Source organism: Vanellus vanellus, assembly GCF_965231255.1.
Source record: "Vanellus vanellus genome assembly, chromosome: 2".
NCBI lineage: Eukaryota > Metazoa > Chordata > Aves > Charadriiformes > Charadriidae > Vanellus > Vanellus vanellus.
The window spans coordinates 55420088-55440535 of record NC_138906.1 but is presented as its reverse complement, the minus strand read 5'-3'; the positions used below and the strand labels follow the sequence as shown (position 1 = coordinate 55440535).

At 40.2% G+C, this 20448-nt stretch overlaps 2 protein-coding genes across 2 annotated transcripts; one reads left to right on the top strand and one right to left on the bottom strand.

Annotated features, from left to right (window-relative positions):
- Nucleotides 1–889: 889 nt before the first annotated feature.
- Nucleotides 890–7849, bottom strand: PSMA2 (proteasome 20S subunit alpha 2). The gene is made up of 8 exons (XM_082479683.1): nt 7755–7849; nt 5349–5425; nt 4056–4188; nt 3534–3656; nt 3048–3129; nt 1867–1940; nt 1372–1429; nt 890–1289 (listed from the first exon to the last, which is right to left on the bottom strand). Exons 1-8 carry the CDS (start codon nt 7793–7795, stop codon nt 1173–1175), a joined length of 705 nt encoding a protein of 234 aa, XP_082335809.1. The 5' UTR covers nt 7796–7849; the 3' UTR covers nt 890–1172.
- Nucleotides 7850–8191: 342 nt separating this feature from the next.
- Nucleotides 8192–10075, top strand: MRPL32 (mitochondrial ribosomal protein L32). The gene is made up of 3 exons (XM_082479700.1): nt 8192–8334; nt 8606–8787; nt 9449–10075. Exons 1-3 carry the CDS (start codon nt 8211–8213, stop codon nt 9701–9703), a joined length of 561 nt encoding a protein of 186 aa, XP_082335826.1. The 5' UTR covers nt 8192–8210; the 3' UTR covers nt 9704–10075.
- The last annotated feature ends 10373 nt before the right edge of the window (nt 10076–20448 follow it).

The following is a 20448-nucleotide window of genomic DNA, read 5'->3' as shown; positions in this document are numbered from 1 at the left end:
ACAAGCAGAGTGATACAGCTATCACTCTCAGTTCATTATCAACATTTTAACAATCAGACTGCTTTGAAAAAAAAAAAATAAAAAATCTGCAAACAGTAACTTAAATGGCCACAGACCAGATTATTTCCGCTGAAAAAGTACATCTATTTATCCTGTTTCTTTTGAGGTAAGTTTTGTGTTTCTGTATAACCTGAACGGCTCTACACGTGTAACATATGTATCAATACATATGGCCCCACACAATAATATTCAAGCATCTAGTTCTGCACCTGTAGAAGTTGTGATGCATAAATTAAACGCTCTCTTCATTACTGCATCTTTAGAATTATCTTGCAAGTTGGAAAATACTTTAGCACAATTCAAGGGATAAAGTAATTACATTACATATTCTCATTTTGCTTTGTAACTTCTGTTGATTTTTATTGATGGTGACAAGTGCGTTTAGTTTTCAATAACAGTTATTGCTTCCATTATTTCTAACAATATTTCAGTTGTTGAAAAAATGCAATTTCTAGGGCCATGAAAATAACCCAAGTAATAGAAAACAAGTTCTTGAGACACAAAGATCAATAGGGTCAAGAGCAGAGACGCTCAAGTAGATCACAGTTCACACCTGAAATGGAAGACTGTTCTGCCTCTTTTAAAAAGTACATGATATTTTACACCAGATAAAACCATTTTTGGAAGCTACTTAACATTTAAAATATATTCCAAAGTGAAAAAATTATCCTGTCCACTCAAAATGTAAATTCTTTAAAAGAAGGTGTAACATGAGTTCATCATAGCTGTATGTAGAAAATTGTTTCCTCAACAATAAAGATACTGAAATCTAAGCTTTATGCAGATAAACAAGCTATGATTAAAAAGACACAGACACTTTCCCCCAAAACAGTGGCCTTCAAATTTTATTCCTTAGCCTTTTTTAAGCTGTCATTATAACTTTACATTTTGTACAGTATTTTGTGTACAAAGATTCCATGTATCAAGGGAAAGAATTACCTGTAGTAAGATCCCATGTATATTAGGACTGTTGCATTTGCACACATGATATTTAAAAAATCTCTCAGACAAACCATGTAGAAATAAGTATGCAAAAATTGCAAACAAAAACATTTAAGTAGCCAAAATTAAAAAGACCTTTGTGTGAATCACACAGTCTTGCTCAGTTTCTACTAGGCTATTGCAGCCAAGTAGTCCTTAACCTCAGTTGGAGTGAGCCTCCTAAAACCAGCTTCATTACAGATGCCAACTTCGATGTTGTCTTCTGTCATTTGCCCTTCAAAGCTCTCCTGTTAAAGAAAACACAGTTCAGTGAATCATATCAATGATGTCACAACAGTAAGAAACTTATTTCTTAAATGTTTTCCTAACCTTTAGTGTTAGGATAGCTGTATGAATGGCATCTTCAAGCTCCAAATCTTCATTGTATCTGTAAACAAAAGTTCATGTATTTCAGCATGGGACAAAGATCTGTCCAAATCCAAATAATCCTAGAGCCTCTAAAAACCCAAACACTACTAAAATATTCCTATTTCTCATACAAATATTATTTGTAAGCACTGTAATATTAATAGTCAAAGTTATTATTTGAAAAAAAAGAAAATTCACTTCTTTTCCTACTGACGCTGTATAGAACAATATTTCTGCAAATATATTGAATATAATGTTTATTGCACTGAAATAATTCTCAATAAACATAAAAGTTAATAATTTAAATAAAACAAATTTCCTGTGCATGTGCAAATAAGTAAACTGGAAGTATCCTAAGTATTTTAAAACTTTGTTCTGATAATCTGAAAGTGTGTATTTTTTATCTGGCTGAACAAAACAGATAGTATCCTTTTAGACAAGTATCAAATACATTACCTTTTCTCAAGGAATGTTTTTCCATTGACGTAATTTTTTCCCATCGCTGTTGCTTTCCATGCAAAGTAAGCTCCCTGTAAAAGCAACAATCTATTGAATTGTTTTGTGTAACTTAGTCAAAACATTATGTATTCAATTACTTGGTAAAAAGTACAGAAGCAATTGTGAAAATACTGAATGTTCTGAGAATATAGGAGACTATTCTGGCTCACATTCAGATTAACTTGATATGGAAACATATGGTGTGAAAATGTACAGTACATTTGTATAGGTGCCCACCTATTTTCATCCTCCCACTACTTTGAAGGATGAATTCAGTAAATTTTTAGCATGGTTTTGATTCGGGATTCTTTACACAGAAACAGAATGTTTGTCCTTGAGAATAAGAACAGCCAGACCTTTCCTGAGGTTCAGTCCATATAGTCTTCCTTTTTAAGATTAAGTAATGTAAACAACTTGTTTCAAATCAACCATCTAATTTACCTTATCTACTAACAGGATATTTAGCCATCACTTCTATTCTCTCCTCTGGCATGAAGACCATCAGGAGTTCTATGCCTCAATCAAGCTGCCTTTCACAAGGCATCTGCATTTTCCTTTTTACATTTGAGCGTGAGGCAGTAATTAAAATTTCTGAACCTTATCAAAATCACTACAGTGACCATGGGTTTTGTTTGATGTAAAGCATAACAAGTCACACATGCATCAAAGGATAGTTTTTCAGAAGTGCAGTCCAAACACAGCAAATAAACTGACTTAAGTTAACCACTGTCATTAAATACTAAAGCATACGCATCACATTTCACAGTGGAACACATTTTGGCCTAAAAATCCAGTTTAGAGAACAACTGATTGCACAGCATAAGCATAAACTTTTTTTTTTCCTGGTACCTGCTGCAGAATGCCACTCTTGCTAGCACTACCAACTAGATGGGAAGGCATGAAAAGGGATGGTGGCCCTGCCATCCCTCAAGCAGTACAGGGACATGTAGGCACAGAATGATCCAGGCTTGCTCCAAGCACTTACTGAAACCCATTCTGATTTCTGTAGTTATGTTAGGGGATCTTTTGTTCTAGCTCTGCATTATTCTTCTTCTCATCACGGAAGATATTTCATGAGCACATATAAGGTTTTAGATGTTTTGTAAAAGCAGTAGAATTTACAAACATAAGATACTTACAGATGGATCCGACTGAAATAAATACGGCCGCCCTTCATTCCAGCCACATATTAGCAGTGATACACCAAATGGACGAACACCACTATGGGCAAAAAAATAAATTAAAAAAAAAACACAAAACACCAAACTAAGTAAAAATACAGTTGATATGTGAAATTTATTCAGTGAAAACCAAAGATGACTAAATTATTTTGGATGCTTTAACCTTCCCCCAAAGAGTTCCCATGAGCCCAGAGCTGTGATCAGGAATGACTAGTCAACCAACGGTACAAAACCAGAAGTATGCTGCCTTGTCTGACATGTTTGTTTGCAAGATGTGAAGACCCTATCTCACCCGCTGCCAGTTCTATGGGCATTCTCCACTGAAAAATTAACTTACATTTTGACACACACAAAAAAAAAAGCAATCACCACATAAGTTGTTATTCCTTACATTTAAACAAGATAATATTTCTGAACAACTTCAAAATTCAGGAAACCACATACCCAGATTGCGTGTATTCCTGCATCACGGAAGCAATTCTCTGTACTAACTGAGCTGTTGGAATGGGCTCATGATAAACCAAGTAATATTGCTGGGCCAGCTTCCGAGCTCTGTGCACAAGTACTCTAAAAACAAAGACAAAATTAGTATATCAAAGATATTCCAACTAGTTGCTACAACTAGAACTGAAAACTACGCTAAGGAATTATACACCTGGCATAACACCAATATAAAGATAACCCGGCAGTCTATGTTTTCTTATCAACTGTGTAACCTCTGAAATACTTAAACTGAAACTCAGTTTGATTATACTGCTGTTTGTTCCCTATTCATTCTTCAGATAGATTATTTCATAAGGTACTGAATATACTAAGAAAAGCTTACAGTGAATTTCATACACAGTGTAATACAAAATAATATTATGCCATACACTTAGAAAGAAAAAGCTATTTGCTGTTTCTGTTTCTTACATTTCTTGTATGAAAATGCTTCTAAATGGTGACCAAACAAATTTTTTTTAATACCTGTAATCCGGACCCATACCGCTGTACACTAAACCTATATGTTTGGTAATTGGTTCTACTTTGTGGACACTCCTTTCATCATAAAGAATGGATTTCTGCTTCTTCTCAGTTGCCAACACCACTCCATTTGCAGCTGGAAAGGAACAAGTGGTTTTGGTAGTTTGTTTTTTTTTTTTATATTAAACTAAAATTATGGAAAACAGTCAAAACACAACAAGTTTATCAGACTGTAAAGAATTTTGGTCCTCCATTTTTTTAAAGACAAACACCTTCAAGTTTACAATCACATTAAACAGAGATACTTTGATGAGTCTACCCAACCCATTGTTTCTCATTTTAAATAATCACACAGCTCCCATAATCCCATTCTAAAGATTCTGAAGCACATTATTAATAATTGAGCAATAATTGTGTAATTTCTATATATATGGACACACAGCTGGAGTTACTTACTTAAGAGACAGGAACACTCAAAAAAATAAAAGGCGTCTACTTCTACCAGATGAGTGTCTCCAAAATCACCCAAGCAATTTTTTTCTAGCATGGAGCTCTATGCTCCCTTCCTTCTTTATAAAAAAAATTACTCAGTTGCAGAAAAAAAAAAAAAAAAGGAAATATTAAACCCACTAAAACATGTTGTCCTGGTTTCAGCTGGGATAGACTTAACTTTCTTCCTAGTAGCTGCTGTGTTTTGGATTTAGTATGAGAATAATGTTGATAACACATATTGGTTTAGTTGTTGCTAAGTAATGCATATATTGAGACAAGGTTTTTTTTAAGCTTCCCATAGAAGCTAAGAGGGAGCATAGACAGGACAATCTGGCCAAAGGAATATTCCATACCATAGACATCACACTCAGTATATAAATGGGGGTTGTCCAGGGGACAGGGATCCGTGATTGCTGCTTGGGACAGGCTAGGCAATCAATCATCAGGTAGTGAGCACTTGTATTGCATCACTTATTTTGACATTCTTTTACCATTATTATTTTCTCTTCTGTTACTGTTCTATTGAAGTGTCTATCTCAACCCACTAGGTTTTTTTCCTTTTCTCCCTCTTCTCCCTATCCTACTGGGGGTGGGCGCAGGGAAGTGAGTGAAGAGCTGCATGGTCCTAGTTGCTGGCTGGAGTTAAACCATGATACATGTGAAAATCCACAGAAAGGAAAATAAAATATGTAAAAAAAGGCAAGATGAAGAAAGACCCAGTACATAGTCCAAACTATTTTAGTTTTTCCAAATGATACTCAGAATCCTGATTACTTCACTAGAGTAGTTATTTTCTGAACATACCTTTAATCCCAACCGATGGAGCTCCTGCAGCCACTGCAGCCAAAGCATATTCAATCTGAACAAGTTTTCCAGAAGGACTGAAAAGGAAAATGTAAAAGTAAGCCTAACAGAATTCTGATATGCTCAAATCTTTCCTACAACAATCTGATGCTAACTTGCTTTTTTAACCCTCTTTATACTTAGCATTACCATGTTCTAATCAGAACTTTAAGAAACAAAAAATCCCACAAGTTTGAAGATTCATAACAGTTACTAAAAGAACTGGATTGGTTCAGCACAGAACTCCCTGCTGCACAGTGCTACTGGGATACTCATACAGCACCTGCCTACAACCCTGATGAAAGCTAATGTGTCTTGGATAGGGAACAGTGACTGGGGTGCAAGTTGAAGGGCGACAAGTCTGTTCTCCAACTTTATACCATTTTAAACAAGTTTTTCAGTCAGTGGGAAAAATCTTCAGAGGGTCTCATAACTTTCTACTCAAATGGCTTGCAAAAGTTTTTACTTGTGGCTTGAACATACAAGTGGCTTGCAAAGTTTTTAAGACACTGATGTTCAGTGCTGAATGGTATGAGCAAAACACTACTCTTTTAGGTTGGTAAGCACACATCAGGTCAATGGCACAAGATTGAAACAGCTCCCATTCCATCCCCAGCTATGCCTGCATTCTGTTTTCACGATCCATGTCTTTCTGGTAATAGATGCAGAATCATCAGAACAGAGCAGCAGGTGTCAGGCTGACAAAGTAACTGATCCAGAATGAGGGGTATTGAGGGGTCCATTCTCAATCCCCAGGCAAAAGGACGGCACAGTGCCAGGCACGCATCAGACAAGGGATTTTGCAAGTGGGATCTATTCTCTGGGCTCTACTTCACACGCTGCTGTTTCAATAGATGCAGAAGTAAAATAGAAAATTATAAAATTCAGTGCTTAGAGGAGTCAGAAAAAACAAAGCCAGCAATAAGCAATTAGCATAGTTATTTATACACTGAGTAAAAAGTATATAAAGGTGACAAAGTAATGATTCTAGCTTCTCCACTACTAAATACAAACAAACCAGAACAATAGTTTCCTATGCTAGCAATTAAAATACACAGAACAGTAGCAAAATATTTTAAAAGTAAGCACAAACTAAAATAAATAATTCCCAGTACAAGGAACAGGTGAATGATGTAAAGTGTAAGTAGTATTCTCTTCCGTGTGAGTATGAAATCAAATGGCTTCAAGTTTCAGAGCATATAGTGCTTCTGTACAGTACAAAAAGTTTGCAACTCCCTTAGGAAACCATTTCCAAGGGCTAATAAAGAATTCAACCCACTTGGGTAAAGCAGGCATGTTTGGCTGCATCCATCCATTAAGAAGATTCTTTTCCTAGTTTTATTTGTGAACTGCTTCATTCACTTAACGGCAGCCAACCTTTAGTAACCTCCTTTGCAATTACACAGCATTACTCTCATCTGAGATTAAGGAAGCACTTCACCAAAAGCAGCACAAAAGATTCTTGCACACAATTTTTATATGTATAATATAATTCTAGATGGCTTAATAGTTTCATTAAAAAAAAAGGACAGTAATTTCCTTTTCTCTGAATTAATCTTAAGTGTATATACTAGGGCAATACTTTAATAAATACCACTCCAATTGCGTATTCATTCTGTGCATGCAATCATCCCACATCTAGGCTGCACACAACACAAAGTACAAGGAGAGCGCCGCCTGCAAAGTGCGGTGGGAAGGGAAATAAACTATTTAAAACTCATCTGAGGGCTTCTTTCGTTCCTACATCTGCAAAGCGTGTTCTGAAGCAAGTCCTCAAGACACCATAGCTCAGCTATCATCACGCATTTCCAATTAGCTCAGAATTACTGCCCAGCCTAAAGTATGTGTGTGGGGACAGTAAGTTTGCTAAACCGTTTCACCAAGCACTCGCTATAAGGCACTACCAGTGACGAGACAAGAGCTCAGGCTAGCCACGCAGTGACTCCGACTTACAGCAAGGAGAGAGGATACAAGCAGCGACTGCACTTCGGCCGGAGGTCAGCGACACAGATCAGGTGGGACCCGGGACTCTCGCCTCAGCCCCCGCCTCAATCGCCGGCTGCGCCTGCAGCCGTTGAGCTCACGAAGACTCCCGGCAGCCGTCCGCCTCCCCTCAGGCGAAGGCGACTGATCCTCGTTCGCTTTCCCCACGCCCGCCCCTTCTGCCCGGGCCCAGCCACCGCCAACCCCCATCCCTCGCAGGCCCGGCTCCGCGGACCCGTGGGGACGCGATGACTCTGCAAACTCCCCACTCCGTTCTGCCCCGCCGCCGCAAAACCGCTCCACGTAGGCTTGTGCGTCGCCCTCCCTCTCGCCCGCCGAGAGCCCAGGCCTGCACCCTCTTCCTCCCCCCACCCCGCCGAGTACCTGAACGTAGTGAGGGAGAAGCTGTAGCCGCGCTCCGCCATTTTGGAACAAACCCCTCCAGTCCCCTCACCAGCTCCCTCTCCGCAGGCGCAGTCGCTCCGCCCGCTTCCCGCACGAGGACAGAACTAGCGCGCTGATTGGCGAGAAGGGGTGAGGTGGGGAGAACAGAGCATACCGGGAAGGAGCGCCGGGCCCGCGAGGGACACGATTGGCAAGGAGGCGTGCCGTGAGGCATGCTGGGATTTGAAGTCCTCGAGCACCCCTCGCCCTGTCCGGGCCCTGGTAACCAGAGGAATGCTGGGACTTGAAGTCCTGGCCTCCGTCCCTGATGTGCCATAGAGGGCTGGGAACACTCGGTTTCCCAGAAGGCTCAGCGACAGGCGCGCATGCCCAGTGGGCCCCGGGCGAGAGACCGCCTTCCCCTCCACTGAGGCCTTGGCGGCGTTGTGTGGGAATATGGCGGCTCTGGTGGTGGTCTTTTCTCCCCTGCCGCGGCTTCGCGGTCTCCTTCAGCGTTGCTGGGGACGGCTGGAGCGCGGTATCTTGCCGGGTTTCTCCGGGGGCCAGAGCCCACCCTGGGGTAGGTGCCGGCGTGTTCCCCTCCCGCCTTAAGGAGAGGGCGGCATCGGGGCTGCGGGAGCCGTTTTTACCGTTGAAGGGCGGAGGGAGGGGGCTGGAGCAGTAGAGCCCGCAGCCCTGGCGGTAGTGAGGGAACGGGGCGGGTTACGCCGCTGGCCGCTCTTCCTCGCCTTGGGGGTGTCAGTAGCATCTGTGTCGTGTTTCTTCGGCCGCACGCGAAAATTTGGCTTAAGTATAATGGATTACCTTTTTTTTTTTTTTTTCTCCTCCAGGAGCAGCACTGGCCGTCCAAGCTCCAGCTTTTCTTCCAGAGCCAGTAGGAGACACTACAGAAAGTAATGAGGCGCCCAGCTTCTTAGATAGCATCTTGTGGATGGCGGCGCCAAAGAAAAGGCGCACCATTGAAGTGAACCGCTGCAGGCGAAGAAATCCCAATAAGCTTATAAAACTAAAGGTAATCACTAAATTCCCACGGATTTGCCAGCTTATTGACTGCAGGTTATTTTGTTAATGGCAAACAGGCATTCTGGAGTAAGATTTACACCAGTAATTTTTCTTCTCACTTATTTTGGAGAATCATTAAAGTTGTCAATAATAGCTGGAAAAGCTTTCTGGAATTTATTTATAAATAAGCTTAAAAGACATTTTAATCTTCAGAATACCTTGTAACAGGTACGTTCATCTTGTGTAACAATAGTCTGTGGTTAAATAGTGACAGTTTAGGTGCAAGTCAATAAATGTGAATTTTGGCTAAACAGCTAATATAAATGGGAAAAGTCTATACTTTTTCTGCATCTAACTGAGTTGATAGGTCTTTAGTCTTCCAAACATCAATAGGCATAATGATCCAGGTATTGATTTCATAGGCTATTTTTAGTAGTAAGCATTTGAGATAGCAATACATTACAGAAAAATTACTTTACATAGTATTACATAAATATTACATAGTATTACATAAATATTTACATAACTTTTAAAAAATAAATTTTGAAAAGACAATTGGATTTCCCTGGTATTTCATTTAACATTTTTAGTAGTTTGTGATTGTTCTCTGTTTCTTTTGTTGCTGTTGTTCAAATTACAAAATTTCCTATTTTCCACTGTCTTTTTTTTAGAGGAACATAGATGTCTGTCCTGAGTGTGGAAACTTGAAACAGAAACATGTCCTTTGTGGCTATTGTTATGCAAAGGTAAAAGCAGAAACTCGACTGATACGGCTGGAAATACATAAAAAGGAAGGAGGACCATTTAATGCTCCAACTGTAGAGACAGTAATCCTCTATGATGGAGAAAAGCCCACAGAAAAAGATGAAGGCAAGCGGATCATTGAAAGAGCCAGGAAGCGTCCGTCTTGGTTTGTTCAAAATTGATGCTGTAGAACTAATGCTAACAAAAACAGTAGCTACATCAAGAAAGATCATGTTTTTCAAGAATGTTTTCCTCGTTCTCTCAATGTTGATACAGAAAACCTATGAACTTTGGGGAATCCTGCTTGAATTGCGTGTCATGCCATATGGTGTTGCAGATAGGTGGTGTTCTTCTAGGATGCGGTGGGAAATGCTTCACAGTGATATGTCATGGCAATCAACAATTAAAGAGGAAGCAGGATCTACCTTGGGTTTGGACATCTGCCGACAGTACACTGAATAATTTGCATGCTATGTTCTATGCTGGCTTTGTAAATAACATTTTTTTACAAAGGGAGAACATTCACAGATGTAAAATAAAGTGTGTCAAGTTTCCCGGGGAAATCTGCTTTCTGTTTTTGGCTGCTGCTCTTTTGGAGGGGGGAAAATACCAGTTCAAAACCAATGTTGATTAGATACAAAGGATATTTACAAGGAAAGATAGTTATATGTTTATTTCCATGGCTTTTAACAGAATCTGCCTGGATCTCTCCACAATGCTGTTGTTTGAGACACTTGGTGATATTCTTGCTTTTGAGCAAAATAGTGGTTGCCATGTAGTATTTGCACTTTGTACTGGACTGAAGGTTAAGTGTTTCTTGCTGTTGTCAGTATACAAAATTACATTCTGTCTTAAAGGGGTATGGAAAGCCTTCACACACGCATCCCCCCCCCCCCAAAGTGCACTTGGTTTCTTGAGTGAAATAACGAATTGAAATGTAATGACTGGAAATCTGTACGTTTGACAAGGGTCAAAGCTGATTCTTTGCAGCCATTACCATTAAGTAGTCTGGGTGGTCAATGTGCACTTGGAAAACCCTAAAGACCAGCGGAGCCTTCCTGTCTCGAGTCTTCTGCACAGGGAAGCAGTTCTGCCCTCTGCTGTCCATTGGTACTCTTCAGTGATGCAGTTACAGCACTTGGCTGTGGATTTTCACTTCAGTTTTAGCCACATTGTAGCACCGTTGCATTTAAGATTAAGACTGTTTTCAGTTGTAGGTTGGGATTTCAACACACAAACGATACTGTTTGATGTTATGGCACAGCCAGTATAATAGCTATTTGCTACAAAAAAATGCGAGTTTACCCCTAACCCTGGCTTGGTTGCCCCTGTGTTTCCTTGGCACTTGAACGTATCTGCTTCTGTACAGTCTTGGTTGAGGGAGCTATGCTGACAGTGAACTGTTCCCTGTCTTTCTACAGCTTGTTTTTTAGTGGGTACCTCTCTGTAGCTTAGCTTGTGTAAGCGTCAGAAAAGTGGCAACATGGGCAGTAGGAGTATGAAAGCCGTTGTTTGTACATAACTGAGGCAATTATGCCTGCTTAAGGAGTGGGCTTGTGTGTGCTCTAATGCTTCACTTTTGCTTTCCTTGCTCTGGATTCCATGTTTTGAAACGTAACTGGTAGGAACAGATGTTAGCAGAGAAGTTGCTTTTCCTCCACAGTCTAAGGGAATAATGAAAGATGATAAGTGTAAATTGATGCCATGTAGTTGACAGTATCCAAGCAAACAACATAAGTTCTTTTTGATTTGCCCAAACAGGATTTATTCCAGTCATACCTTTTTTTCACTTATTGAGAACTGAAGGCAATAAAAGGTGGCAAGCAGGATGCAGAGTGGAAGGCTTACTTTTCCAGAGCTGCATGTGATGAGACTGACATATTGGAGGTGAGATTAGCCAAGCAATAAGACACATATTTTGACCTGAGGGAAAGGTGTGTATGTATTTTAGGGAGAGGTGGGGTTTTTTGTTTCTTTGTCCACATAAGACCAATTACACCTTACTGCCTTAGTTGCTTTTTATATATTTATATTTTTGACAAAGATTCTGTAGAGAAATAAGCTAAATTAGCCTGGGGTGTCATGGGTTATTTTTTCAAAAATGCAGAGGTATTATTTATAAAAAAAAAAAACACAAAACTTTTTCTCTAAACAGTCTCCATTTGCTAATGGAGTCATAAATATAATTGGCAGTATATTGCATTAGTTTATTGAATTATAGTATCGATGAAGCAATGAAAATGCTTTACAAATAGAGTTCTTACGAAACACGAGTGAAGTTAGGTTGTGCCAATGCTAGACATTTTAAGATACTTGCCAGGTCATGGTTAGGTAATGATTCATTTCACAGCCATACTGCTTATGTTAGTTCTGCATTTGTGCAATCCAGACAAGAAGAGGTGCTTGATAATATTTCATAGTGGTTTCTGAGTAATGTGGAGAAAAAAGTCATTGAAATATCTGGTATTCATGGTATTTAAAAGAAAAATTGGAAACAACTGACAAATACTGAAGATTTGTAGATGCAATTGATATAGTACCAGTCAATTTTCCGAAAAAGAAATTATCTCCAGTGAGAGTCAGAACAGTTTAGCTTGATTGACTTTTCCCTCAAAAGAAGAGTAAGGAAAGCTCACTTTCATAGCTTCATTTTATGAACACTGACAATATGAAGCTCCATTACTTTAAAAAAAAAAAACAAACCCAAAAATTCCAGAATTCCTCTAAAATGTGGCATAGTCTGTTACTTAAACCCTGACTATATGTAATTTTCAAAGAAATATAAGTTGCAATAGTGCTAATATATAAATACACACTTTTCAAAACAATATAAATTAACAAAAAAACAAGCCGGTTGTTACAAATGCTGTAGTCCAGAATCCATTTAAAAAGAAAAACTATATGCCTCGGGGAAATTTCACTTTGATACATTGGGGACCTGCTAGTAGCTGGAAAAGACATTCTTTTTTGTCTGAAAATTTCATGTGATTAAATACATGTTATATTTGATTATCTTTTTCTTCTGTAAGGTTTGGTTGTTTGTTTTTTTTTAATTATTTTATTTTTCATTTTAGAAAGAACCGGAAAGGTGATGTAATGTTGCTAAATGATTTTGTATCATACTAAGATCTGTAGAGATAGAGGTGATTTCTGGCAGTGATCAATATCCATAGAGGTTGATAAACCAAGTTGCTCTTTAATCTGCCGTTTAGCAAGGAAATTTTATTAAAAGGTTTCTGCAGAGTCCTCATCTATTCTGTTTTACACGCTAGGTAAGCAAGAGCTGGCAGTTGATATAAAATATACTTCTCTAAAGCACTAGATGGCAGAGGAGTGTAGCTTTCTGGTAAGCACAGAACAAAAGCCCAAGATCACTAATGAGATAGGAAACAGTCAATGTCAGATTCAAGAAATTTGCACCTGTGTAAGCAAAAGATCTGCAGAAAGACTAAATCTGCTAAGCACGAAGAAAAATAAAGTAGTTTTTATGAGACATAAACTAATCTATTGTAATTTATTACTCTGACTAAATTTAATTGGATCTATACTGGGAACTAATGCACTGGCTTTTGTGTATATTTATGTACTTCTGCTCTTTGCTGGGTGAATTATTTGAAATTGCAGTTGTACCTATCATTTTTCCCTAACAAAATAGTGGAGCTCTTTTTATGCCTCTTAATTACAGATGGCTTTCTATGTTGCTTTGTATGCCTAGTATATTCAGTTAGTTGCTGTTTTATTTATGCAGCTAGAAAGTACTGCAAATAATAGGTCTGGCGGAATTCCAGTGAATTTCAAGTTATAACTGCCTTGAATTTGTAGGGTCAGAAGGATTAATTTGCAAACAGCAGACGCAAAGTGGAAAGAAAAGAAGACCAATATGGTGTCTAAATTAATTTTAGTTGCTCAGAAGGGAATAGAACATTGTCTGCTCCATCAAAGTTTTAAAATGTTTTGGAAGCATACGAGTGATAAAGGTGCCTGTATCCTTAGAACTTACTTGTTAATTAGTATTTAAATGAGATTTTAGCAAAAATCCTTCTTTTACCTCACATGACTGCATTGTGTAATTTATACAGTGAATGAGGATCAGTAAATACAAGTTGTTTCCAAATAACTTGCCTAATTCTTAACCTACAAAAGTCTTTAAGAATGGGGCCAAATGGGAGGAAAATCAATTAAAGTAACAAGAAGGAAGTAGGCAATGCAGCAGTGATGGATCTAGTTTTGCCTTCTCTATGTATATTCCTAGGAAGTTCTGTTGAATTCAGTGGAGTATAATTCGAGGCAGGATTTGGTCCGATGTACTGAAACCCTGGACGTGTGGATATATGCAAGTGTATATACTTTTAATGCAGAATATATACCTGTGAAACTACTGCTGGATACCAACAGGACTGGGTTTACAGCTAAAAACTAAGATTGCATTTGATGAATGTAGTAAAAGCAGTCTAATCAGTTGATACTTGAATTTCTTTCAAACATCCTGTATTTCAGTTTCCCCTGGTTGAGGAAAATATACGTATTTAGAAGAAAGGGTATAGGATTCATTTCATACTGAATGTGCTGGATAAATGTATGAAAAGCAAAACTGATTCTGCTCTGGAGCAGAAGACCCAAACCAAAAGCTTTTATGGAGTTGTCAATGTACAATATTTGGCAGGGATTTCTCTAAAGCTGTACTCCTGGATCATGTGAATTTTATTTTTTTTTTTAATAAAGCAGATTTCCTAGTTCTAAGATGGTGGGTCAAAGATGAAGAAGCAAAGGTTTGGAAAATCACTAGGCAGAAAACCAATCCTATATTATTATTTTCTTAAGTGTCATACCTTTTAAGCCAATCCTATGATTTTGAAAATTTGGGATATACTTAGTGTGTTCTGATCATCCAAATGCAGAAGCATCTGACCGTTTCCTGTGGTTTCTTGAAAGGGCACAGACTCTTCTCTATACAGAATCACAGAATCACAGAATTATCAGAGTTGGAAGGGACCTCTAGAGATCATCTAGTCCAACTCTCCTGCTAAAGCAGGATTGCCTAGAGCACATTACTCAGGACTGCATCCAGGCGGGTCTTGAAAATCTCCAGGGAAGGGGACTCCACAACCTCCCTGGGCAGCCTGTTCCAGTGCTCTGTCACCCGAACCGTAAAGAACTGTTTCCGTGTATTTGAACGGAACTTCCTGTGTTCTAACTTGTGCCCATTGCCCCTCGTCCTGTCTCTTGGAACCAATGAAAAGAGCCTGGCTCCATCCTTCTTCAACCCACCCTTTAGATACTTGTATGCCATAATAAGGTCTCCCCTCAGCCTTCTCTTCTCCAGGCTAAAGAGTCCCAGCTCTCTCAGCCTTTCCTCATAAGGGAGGTGCTCCAAGCCCTTAATCATCTTAGTTGCCCTTCGCTGGACTCGCTCCAGCAGTTCCCTGTCCCTCTTGAACTGGGGAGCCCAAAACTGGACACAGTATTCCAGTTGTGGCCTCACCAGTGCCGAGTAGAGGGGGAGAATGACCTCCCTCGACCTACTGGCCACACTCTTCCCTATGCAGCCCAGGATTCCATTGGCCTTTTTGGCGACAAGGGCACATTGCTGGGCCATGGATAATTTACTGTCTACCACAACCCCCAGATCCTTCTCCTCCAAGCTATCTCCCAGCAGGTCAGCCCCTAACCTGTACTGGTGCCTAGCATTCTTCCTCCCCAGGTGCAGGACCTTGCACTTGGTTTTGTTGAACCTCATTAGGTTCTTCTCTGCCCAGCTCTCCAGCCTGTCCAGGTCACGCTGGATGGCAGCACAGCCCTCTGGGGTGTCAGCCACCCCACCCAGTTTGGTATCATCAGCAAACTTGCTGAGGATACACTCTGTCCCCTCATCCAGGTCATTAATGAATATATTGAACAAAATTGGACCAAGTATTGACCCCTGGGGGACACCACTGGTTACAGGCCTCCAACTAGACTCTGTGCCGCTGATCACAACCCTCTGAGTTCTGTCCCGCAGCCAACTCTCAATCCACCTCACTGTCACCTCATCTAGCCCATACTTTCTCAGCTTCCTAATGAGGATGTCATGGGAGACAGTGTCAAAAGCCTTGCTAAAGTCAAGGTAGATGACATCCACGACTTTCCCCTCATCCAGCCAACCAGTTATAACATCATAGAAAGCTATCAGATTGGTCAAGCACGATTTACCCTTGGTAAATCCATGTTGACCACTTCCAATAACTTCCTGTTCCTCAACGTGATTGGAGATGACATCCAGAATGAGTCGCTCCAATACCTTCCCAGGGACAGAGGTGAGACTAACCGGTCTGTAGTTCCCTGGGTCCTCCTTCTTGCCTTTTTTGAAGATTGGAGTGATGTCGGCCTTCCTCCAGTCCTCAGGCACCTCTCCTGTTCTCCATGACCGTTCAAAGACGATGGAGAGTGGTCTAGCAATAACATCCGCCAGCTCTCTCAGCACTCGCGGATGCATGCCATCAGGGCCCATGGACTTGTGAATGTCCAGCTTGGCCAAGTGGTCTCTGACCCGGTCCTCCTCAACTGAGGGAAAATCTTCCACTCTCCAGACCTCCCCCTTTGCCTTCAGAGGGTGGGATTCATGAGGGACAGCTTTAGCAGTGAAGACCGAAGAAAAGAAGGCATTCAGTAACTCTGCCTTCTCTGCGTCCTCCACCACTAGGGCACCTGTCTCGTTCACCAGCGGGCCTACATTTTCCCTAGTCTTCCTTTTTCTATTGATATATTCAAAGAACCTTTTCTTATTGTCTTTGACTGCAGTGGCCAAGCTGAGTTCTGATTGAGCTTTGGCCCTTCTCATTTTCCCCCTACATAGCTTTGTTATATCTTGATAATCCTCATAAGTTGCCAACCCCCTTTTCCAGAGAATGTAAACTTTTCTTTTTTTCCTGAGGTCCAGCCAAAGTTCTCTATTTAGCCAGGCTGGTCGTCTTCCCCGTCTGCTCGTGGTGGTTCTGTTGGACTTGTTTCACTACACAAGCATATAGAAATGTTCTGTCTGACATGTCCTGGGTATAAGCTTGATTAATCCTTTGTGTGTCCTAAATTTGGGACCAGCTCACGAGGCTCAAGAGGAATAGGCACATTAAATGCAGTGTATGTCATGGTGTAGGAAGGACAATCAGTCCCTACTTACACAGCTGACATAGCTTTTACATCCATTCCCAAGGTATACTAATGCTGTTTCTATTCCCAGCCCCATCACACAGGCTCATCGGCTTGTCCAGAAATATGGTTTACAGCTCTATTTTCCATTATGGTGTAGCTCTAGAGCGTATTATATGAAATACTTCCAATGGAACTAAGGATTTTGAACAGGCTATTGGAAAGATGTATGTTTCATTTTATAATCTGGGATTAATATTAAATACAAAGAATAGTGGTTTTAAAAGAGCTGTGCTGATTAGCTTAAGGCTCAAAATTGACAGGCCAGTCCTGTAGGAAAGGTTTGTTCTAAATATATTGGGTTTGGAAGTTCTTACTCATTCTTCATTTGACTGTTCCTACTCAGTCATAATCAGATCAACCAAAGCCTCTAAGGTGTTTTGAAGAATAACGTCAGGATTCGGTCCAATTTAAGATATCTTATGTAATTCTGTCACTCTTAAACAGGATAAATGATACCTGGTCTTCAAGAAGCCATTGATTTCAGTAGGATTTCTTTTAAAGGAAATTGTAATTCCAACTGACTGAGAGGCAGGCATCAAGCAGTTGTGTTACAAAGTCGCTTCATGAAATCACGAAAGCATTTTTTATTGAAATCAAGGAAATAAAAAACAAGCCTTCAGTTGCCAACGCCCACCATGATACATCACTCGAGCCCATGAGTCCAGCTCTGCTGTAGTCCTTTGCATAAGGTGATTTATGAACAAAGAATGTAATCTTCTAGGAGTTCAGGAGAATGCTGAGACATTTGAATTTCTCTTGCTCCAAATGAATCCCTCTCAGATATTTTTGTCCAGCACAGAGTAGATTACCACAAAGTTACTATGAAAAAGGAATGAAGGAAGGGTTGAAGGCCAAGGAGAGGTACAGTCATTGGCAAGTATGTAGAAGTAAGAGGCATCCTGTTGCTGTGTATGTAATATGAGGAATACAATAGGAGATACTGCGAGAAACATACCTACATTGTGCAACTGAGAGAATACCTGCAAAGTACTCGTGTGTGTGGCACTGCAGAAACGGATAACATCACAAACACCACTCCATCATGCATCACTTTCATGTTAGCGATTTATATTGGAAGCTAAATGGCACGATTCCTACTTGACAGGTGGCAAACTGAGGTGCAGAAAGAGCAAGTGAATTCCTCAAAATTGTTCCCTCAGTCAGTGGCAGAGGAAGGAACTGAAGCTATTTGCAGATTATCAACCTGTTATATTCTCCACTATGTCAGGAGTTAGGGAATAATAATAATTATCACTTGCAGTGGCCCTTAATCTAGCTAGGTTTGTGTTTTGATCAAGTAAACTGCTGCAAAGATACTATATATCTAAATATTTATTAGGGCAGTGGCCCATTACGGCCTTTATCCAGAGATCTTCAGATAAGCTGGAAATCTGGTTTATTACTCAATGACGCCTTCTTTTTTTCTCCTTTCACTTGAGAACAGGAGGAAAAACAGTGTGATTTTTTGCAGGAAGCTTCCAAGGACTAGTCTCAATCACTTCTCATCTGCAGAAAAGTGTCTTACCCTAAAAGAAAAGCCATTCTCCGCAGTGGGGTTATTTATAAGAGTATGACTTAGCTGGACAACAATGGCAGAATCTGTCCCCAGGAATTTTTTAATGTATGAATCTAAAAATGAGTGTAGTCCTAAAAGTAAAAGATTTCTCCTCCACAGATTAGATTCCTTTGGTCCAGGCATAAGGTGCCTTTATTGGCTATATACAAGAAGTTCTGTCGAAGAAAAAAAACCCTAACCCAAATAATACAAGCAATTAAATTGTTTGAAAAAAAACCAAAACCATAAGATCCAGAGATCATTCACCAGCAAAACCAGCAGTACCTATGTGCAAAGAATTGGTTTAGATCACTTCTAAAAGAAAACATTTTTCCTCTGAGACACTTCATGCTGAAAAATATGAAGGAAGAGAATTTGCGATCATTTTTTCCCTCTTCTTTCTGATCAAAGAGATGTACTTCGCTTTCAAGCCACCAGAGTGTATCTTCCTCATCCTGCTGATTTGGCAGATGCTGGGATCCTTGAATCTGTTGCTTAGGTTATATGACTATCAGATTCAACAGGCAACCGATTGAGAACAGGTAGTCTTGATCAAAAGTAATTTAGTTCTTTTCCGTTTGTTGATGTTATAATGACCCTGATTGCAATGACTGTACCTTTCCAAGAGCATAGACATTGGCTTTGTTAATATGATTTGCAAGAATGCTATCTGTCTCAGGAACATAGCACTTGAAGGAGCAAAAAAAAAAAAAAAAAAAAAAATTATATCCTTCTTTGACAGATCTTATAGCCACATTTGGGTCTGAGAAATATGAAGGAGAATCTGAGACTTCAAGCAAGATTCCTTTCTTTCCAACGACAAAGCTGAAGTGAAAAAGCGATGACCAGTGATAAATATGTTTCACTCAGTTTTCCCAGCCTGTGGAGGTAAAAAATAAACAGATGAAAGTTCCTTGCTGAATTTAAAGCTGTAGGGTGTTGTCAGGCAGGCTACCTTTTGGGCATACTATATGCATGTCCCAACAGACATGCATGTCCCAACAGAATTCCTATTCCTGTAGTCCGTGTTAATCATGATGCCAAGTAGATCTCATTAACAGAGCAAGCAGCAGAAAAAGATGTAAGAAAAATGTGAGTTACAAGGTGCCTACTTCAACAGTGAAATTCATAGTTACTTTGATCAAGTAATAGACATTAACATTTTACCAATGAGCATCTTCCCCTAAGTGCTTACCATGAGTCCTTAGGGGGTATGTTGCCAATAATCAGAGAAAATTGTCCCCATCTCTCTGTCCCTCTCTTTTCTGTCTACAAAATGGGGATAATACCAATTTCATGACACTGCTATGGAGCTCAGTCAGGAATATTGTTTCCTAAGCCATCTACGTTCTGAAGATCACTAGAATGCAGACACAGGTGTATTCAACAGAAAAGCCAGCTGCATGCAGAAGTCTACCTTACTGGTGGCCTGGGTATTGCTTGCAAAGCAAAATGTTGGCCACTGGGCACTGGTGCCCACTTCAGCTTCTGAGAAAGGCTGGAGGGGTCCCCTATATAGAAATAACCATGCTTATAGCCCATTTCTCATGCTCTTCACACTCATGTCACTAGATGCAGAGTGCTCATTACAGAAAAGCATCTCTTCCCATTTTTTAGACTACACAACACAGCATCGCTGGCCTGTGCAGAAACACTAACAGCAGCTCTGCACGGACAGTCTCAGAGGAGCAGTTGTGGAAAAAAATCAGTCCCACCGACTGCTGGGGACCGACAAGCAAGTACAAAGCCTCATAGAGATGGCACAAACCACATCTTGGTTTGGTTGTATGCAGCCGTCTGCAGGAGACTTGTGCCTGTGTGTGGTCTGTGTGTTTTCCTGACTGTGCCGCACACTGTGGCCCCTAACTGGTAAGGAACAGATTCTGCCATGCCTGGTGGTCAAAGGAAGCATGGACTATCTGTCCTCTTCAGGTCCTGAGGAGGCAGGAGGGAGTCGAAGCAGTCCATAGCTGATGGCAGCTGAACCTTCCAGCACCTCTTTGCCACCCATCGACCACCACCATCCATAGCGGGCTTGGATTACACACAGCATAAAGATTCTTGGATCAGGACGGAGTGCAGCAGGAAGCAATCCTCCCTTCCCCACTCTTGCTGCCCATACTGGAGAAAATATGGAGCTGAGATTTTTAAATTTAAGCTATTTGAAATGTACCATAGTTCTTCCAT

Bases quoted from the DNA above. Each gene is read 5' to 3' on its own strand.
- PSMA2 (XM_082479683.1), bottom strand. From the start codon at position 7,795: ATGGCGGAGCGCGGCTACAGCTTCTCCCTCACTACGTTCAG. The intron at 5,426-7,754 runs GTACTCGGCGGG...TTTCCTTTTCAG, and splicing joins TTCTCCCTCACTACGTTCAG to TCCTTCTGGAAAACTTGTTC. The intron at 4,189-5,348 runs GTATGTTCAGAA...GTTCCTTTCCAG, and splicing joins TCCATCGGTTGGGATTAAAG to CTGCAAATGGAGTGGTGTTG.
- MRPL32 (XM_082479700.1), top strand. From the start codon at position 8,211: ATGGCGGCTCTGGTGGTGGTCTTTTCTCCCCTGCCGCGGCTTCGCGGT. The intron at 8,335-8,605 runs GTAGGTGCCGGC...TTTCTCCTCCAG, and splicing joins GGGCCAGAGCCCACCCTGGG to GAGCAGCACTGGCCGTCCAA. The intron at 8,788-9,448 runs GTAATCACTAAA...TCTTTTTTTTAG, and splicing joins ATAAGCTTATAAAACTAAAG to AGGAACATAGATGTCTGTCC.